Source organism: Equus quagga, chromosome 3 (genome assembly GCF_021613505.1).
Source record: "Equus quagga isolate Etosha38 chromosome 3, UCLA_HA_Equagga_1.0, whole genome shotgun sequence".
Taxonomy (NCBI): Eukaryota; Metazoa; Chordata; class Mammalia; order Perissodactyla; family Equidae; genus Equus; species Equus quagga.
Genome location: NC_060269.1, coordinates 143,197,348 through 143,203,347, shown reverse-complemented (window position 1 = coordinate 143,203,347; position 6,000 = coordinate 143,197,348). Strand labels below are relative to the sequence as shown.

Sequence of the window (6,000 nt, the reverse complement as noted above, 5' to 3'; positions counted from 1 at the left end):
AGCTCACCCTCCCTTCCTCCATCCAGTCTCCACTGAGACACCAGCTCTCCCTCCCTTCCTCCATCCAGTCTCCACTGAGACACCAGCTCACCGGGAGGCTTCCCCAGCCCGCTCTAAGGCAGCCACCTCTGTCCTTCTCCGTGTCCTTACATGACCATATTCTTCTTCCTGAGGCTTGCTGCCAACTGTCATTTCGCAGCAATTTGTCTCTCTGGTTGTTGTCTTTTTTCCACTAGACCTTCAGTGACACGAAGGCAGGGCACTCGCCTGTCTTCTTTCTGGGTGACCCTTCACAGCTCCAGGACCAGTACCTGGCACTGAGCAGGCGCTCCCTGAGCAGGGCTGAGCGGACAGTGAGAGCAAGGGCTACAAGCCTTCCTTCCACAGCAAGCAAGAGTGAGTCTGGGGGGCAGGAGGCTGAGACTGGGAGTGGGCGGGAAGGCACGGGAGGCATTTTAAGGAGGCCCCACTGAATTCTGACTTGCTTTTGCTGAAGGGAGATTCCTGGGCTTGGTGAGGTTAAAGATAAAGAAGGCTTCATGGACAAAGTGGCTCGGAGAAGGATTTGGAAGGAGGAGAGGATAATCAGAACCAATCAGTAGAGTGGAAAGGTCAGTGAGCGCGCGTGCCTGGCTGGACTATCGAGGGGGAGAAGTGGGGAGAGGCTGGAGCGAGGTGACGGGGGTGAGGGTTGGGGGAGGTGGTGAATTCTACACAATTCAGATTTTAATCTACTTTGATGAATGGTGTACAGGCAACTGTAACCAAATAAAGGTTTTCAGACGTGGCATACACAGGCTTCACGTCCTGATTTGTTTATGTCAAAAGAAAAATATGAGACTAATTAGCTTGTTAAACAAGGATGGGAGCAATTATAGCAATACCACTTGATGAACAAGGCACGATGCTAGGAAGAACTTCTGAGGGCAGTGTGAGCATTTGTACCAGAAAAGAAGCATCTTACATTTTTTAATGTCAAAAAACTGAACAGAATTAACCTAATAAAGTAAAGGATTTACGTCTTCATTCAGATGGAAAACAGTAAAGGGTATGTGACCTGATCAGAATCCTATCCTGCCGTGGGTGGGTCTTACCGACATGAGCGTACTGCTGCATGGCTCTGAAGGTGTCGCAAGCATAGTCATGCCTCATGATGCTCAGTGCAGACAACCACAAGTGACTGTGCCCGTGCTCCTGCGACAGAAGCTTCCAGAGCAGCTGCCATGTGCCAGGTACCAGGCAGAGAGCAGTGCAGAAAACACACTCAAAACACAAAACTGGGCCCACCTCCAAAGTCTCTGGAAGGCAGACCTCATCCTGGAATAAGATTCTGAGTAAATCTCCCACCCAGGTTATTACTGCTAGGCTTCCCTCCCATGTTTTTCCTCAAGAGATACTCAGCTCGGACCGTCTCACACACGACACTCTGGGCATAGCTCCTACACAGTGCACCTGCCACAGGTCAAGTGAGTGTGGGGACAGGGTCCCTTTTTTCTTTTTAAGAAATCTGAAGCTAGGCTGGGCTACTTTATCTTAAGTTCACTTCTTGAGAAAAACTAACAATGGCAAAAACAGCATTTTAACTTTTTTTTTTGAAAGATTGGTACCTGAGCTAACCTCTGTTGGCAATCTTTTTTTTTTTCTTTTTCTTCTTTTTCTCCCCCAAGCCCCCTAGTACACAGTTGTATATTCTAGTTGTAGGTCCTTCTGCTTGTGCTATGTGGGACACCACCTCAGCATGGCCTGATGAGCAGTGCCATGTCTGTGCCCAGGATCGGAAACCTGGGCTGCTGAAGTGGAGCCTGTGAACTTAACCACTTCGCCATGGGGCCAGCCCCTCAAAAGAGCATGTTATATTGCTATTTTCTTCATACCACTTGCTACTCCCTTAAATTGTTTTAGTTGTTTACTTGTTACCGTTTGTCTCTCTAGTCAGAGAGTAAGCTACGAGACCAACACATCTACAGAGAAAAGTCGGCATGTCATATACAGGGAAACTACATTTCTGCATCTTCTCTGGGTTTACATGGCACAGGTCTAGAGCATGCTAGTAATGACTGTGGCAAATAGTAGAAATTCAAAGACATTTTGAACATAGAAAAGTGATTTCAATGGTGGATTTTATTTTATAATAGAAAATACAAGTGAAACTTAAATCCTAAGTAAAAAGGGCTTTATGTAAATGATTTCACTAAAGATTAAAATAAAATCTAAAGGGTTATTAATACTACTACCAAATATTTAATTTAACCAGAATTCACTGAGTCACAAATACATGTGGAGGTACAAGCTGTCAGGGAGCCCCTGGGACAGCTGGAATGGGTGAAGTATGATTTGGTTGCTATTAACTTCCATTACATCTTGCATTTATACTTTACTGAATAACCAAAAACATATTCAAGAATAGTTAATCTTACCCAAAATAGAAGAGTATGACACAGGCATAAGACAGGATTCCTTGCACTTTAATTGAGCTTGTTACAACTCTGATGAGCTAGCCAGAAACAAACCAAAACAACAAAACACACAAACAAAACACACAACCACAGAATTATTAGTTAATATTTAAATAAAGACTTCTCCATGCTGATCTTAACACTCTAGGCACACTCCTGGGCCTCTGTCTAAATCCAAGTAAGCAGTTCTAGATTTGTCGATTGCTGCCACAATCTGGCTGCTTGTGAGACTTCTGCGGCAGATTTGGATTCCATCAGGCATGTGCAGGAGGCATGTGGCTAACACAACATTCAACTGCTGTGGACTCTCTGAAGTCGGGCATTACACCTCGTGCATGGATGACGTCTATTTGTACCAGAGAAAGGTGCAAATCTGCTGATTTTTAAAATCAAAAATGATTCTGGGAGGACAAATGGATTCATCCTGCACACATGCCCCTACCAGAGCTGGAACCACTTCGTGGGCATGTCCCTTACTCTTGCTTTTTCTGTCTTTTGTTCTTTGACTCTTTTAAAAAACCCCCAGTGACTCACTCGTAGGGAGTGGAGAGAACAGGGAACCTTAGGAGGTTTGTACTGTTCAAAACCACTAAATACTACTACAAAATTAATTACTTAAAGGTGGGAAAATTTGTCTCTTTTGGATAGTTATGGTTAAACACCTATTTCTTACTTATCTCACAGAAATCCCATGGAAGTCTGCTGAATAAATCTGGGGGGACCCGTCGCTGGGAAAGGTTTACACGTACAGGCTCAGCTTAATCACGTGCCCATGTATTAGGGTCTGGCGATGCTCTAATCAGGAAATGGAAATCAGGGAAAATAACTGACCTGATCTAGTAATGCTATCATCAAATGGAAGGGTCTATTAGGGTGTCTTAAATAAATATTACAAGATACAGCTTAAACGATATTTTTTAAATGCTTTTAACAAAACAACAATTGGGAGGAGGTAGAGGGAATGGACTGTCATTTGTTAATAAACTTTCACTATAAGAAAACTGATCTAGAAGTCCTCATCCTCATCTCTGTCCCAATCTCTAAGGGAAAAGGACATGTTGTACAAACATTTGTGATGGAGGTTAACGTGGCTCTAGGATGTTCTCAAGAACAGGACAGGCAAACCAATGATCACCTTCAAGGTTTAAATGACTTCATTTTTTATCTAGTATATTATTAGGTAACTTTAAGATACGTAAGTCCAATATTTAATTTCCATGAGACCTTACTACATGATTTCTCTTACTTTTTTTGGATATGAATTCATTTTAGGACCTAAGGTGACATTTAGAAAGAAACATTGCCACTCTTGGGCTTTAATTAAAGAATTAACTGGATTACTGAGGCCTCGGAATACTCCTCAAGGCTCCTGGATATCTGGCAAAGCTCCAGCGTCACTGTGGAGCTCTTCGAGAAAAGTACTGCAGAAGAAAACCTGCTTGATTATCAGATAACTGGGTAATCCTCTTGGAAAATACAAGAAGCATTCCAGAAGTGTTTTATTAATCAATTACTAATTAAACTGAAACCTTTGGTATAACAACAATAAAAACTCACTTGAAAAATAAAGGCTGGAGGAAAATGTAAAAATATTAAATTAAAAAATTCATACCAATTATAAATAAAGATTTCTAGCAAATAAGTTATTAGATAGTCAATTATTATTTGGCAATGCAGGGCCACATTTAAATCTAACTATTTGAACCAACGCTTTTTCTAATCAGTTAGGCAACCTAAGTATATCCTCACACTGTATGTTTCCAGTTGTAGGAACAAATGTAGAAAAATTTAATATTTTATTTTATCAATCTCTTAAAACTTTAACAAATAATTTTACTCTGTAAAATCCTCTGCTTTTCCAAAATACTAAGAGTTCTTTTATCCAAGCAAAAGAAAGTTACATTATTATGTAAGAAACAAGTTACTAATATAATTGAAAACATTTAGGATGTGGTTGTCTGGAGAGTCACACTGAAATTTGAATAACATTAAACTGATTAATCATCCATCCTCTAAAAAAGTCAGGCAAGCTGATCTAAAATACAGTGGGCATGACCTACAACTTCTTTATACATCTCCCTGAGGCTTTGCATCTACAGGAGAACTCTAGATGTCCTTTGGCAAGAAGATGGTTGCATTTCTTTTGATCTGAGAATAGGCAGTCAACAAGGAATATAATCAAATATAGGTACAGCCAGCAAATCTTCTTAATGAATGTTATCACAGACTCATGTGACTAGTAACTTTCTGCAAGGCTGTTCTGAGCAATTCATTAAAATATTCAAAGTTGATGACTATTTTTTGGTTGATCTAGTAAATTTCAATGCTGATATTTAAAAAATATATGCTATTTCCTAAGTCTAACAGTAGAAATTGTCATTGTAAAAACTTCAGAAGAATTTTTAAAAGTAGTAACTTTATTAGATACAGAATATTTCTTCATTTGAGCACACCATTAATTAATCTGTTTCATTTGTTTCCAAACTTTTACTACCATAAATGCCACTGCAATGTATAACCTTGCCTATAAATCATAGGCCTTGTTTTTTTAAAACTATTTCCATAGGATAAAGTCCTAGAACTAGAATTACTGCATCAAAGCATAATACTGTCAAAACTGCCCGTTAGAAGTATGGGATCAACTCATATTTCCACCAGTATGTGTTACTGTGGCCACGCCAATGCCTCCCACCAGGTATTTCCATTCAAAAAGAAAAATCTTTGCCAAATGAATAGGCAAAAATGAGTATTCTCATTGTTAGGAAAGCCATTACATAAAACAGTTCTTAATATCACTTATCTATTGGATAGCTCAAAATCCAAAAGAATAATGCTAAAATTTAAAACAAAATTTCCTTTGAAGTCATTTACCTTTAATTTTTATATCAAGTCCTTCTGAAAAAACTTACTGATAATCTATTTATTAACATTCTATAATGATGGCTATCTCATCATAAAAAAGGGAAGAGAGTACAGACTTACTAAAACAGCTAGTGGGAGAGGAATGAAGCCCATCCTCCGTGCCACAGAGTCACTGTAATCAGTATATGCCTGGACAGAGGGAGAGGAAAAGGGTTTAAGGGATTTAAACAGCATTTAAAAAGTACTATTCACTCATCACCACCAAATGTTCTAAACAGTTGGAGCTATGAGCAAGCAGAGAACCTGGCACCTATTATGTAATTTAGTAAAATGATGTGGGAATCTAAATGTTCATAAGAAGTTTTAAATATAAAGTTGTACAACTGTTACAATGTTGTAAAAATCATACCCTATTCAATGTTAATATTATTTTTAATTTCTAAATATTTAGAATGGGGATAAGTAGGAGTTACACAGCTTTCTCTTAACTAATATTCCATGCTAAATTAAACCACTGTTCAGTTAATTTCAGACTATGTCTTTGATATAATGCTCACATTTTTCTGTCGGCTGCTAACAAGATCAAAAGCAAGGCTGGCTCTATATTCGCTGTAGACCTAAGGACAAATAAGAATGCAATATTAAGTAACATAGCACAAATATATAATGAGGAAAGACTTAG

At 39.1% G+C, this 6,000-nt stretch overlaps 1 protein-coding gene across 1 annotated transcript in view; it reads right to left on the bottom strand.

Moving 5' to 3' along the window:
- TAPT1 (transmembrane anterior posterior transformation 1) overlaps positions 1-6,000 on the bottom strand; it is a 59,486-nt gene that overhangs the window by 6,165 nt on the left and 47,321 nt on the right. Inside the window, exons 12-14 of the mRNA XM_046655781.1 lie at positions 5,876-5,935; positions 5,439-5,507; positions 2,418-2,494 (exon numbers count right to left, since the gene is read on the bottom strand). Of these exons, the coding sequence (XP_046511737.1) occupies positions 2,418-2,494; positions 5,439-5,507; positions 5,876-5,935 (206 nt within the window). The remainder of the gene's footprint in view (positions 1-2,417; positions 2,495-5,438; positions 5,508-5,875; positions 5,936-6,000) is intronic.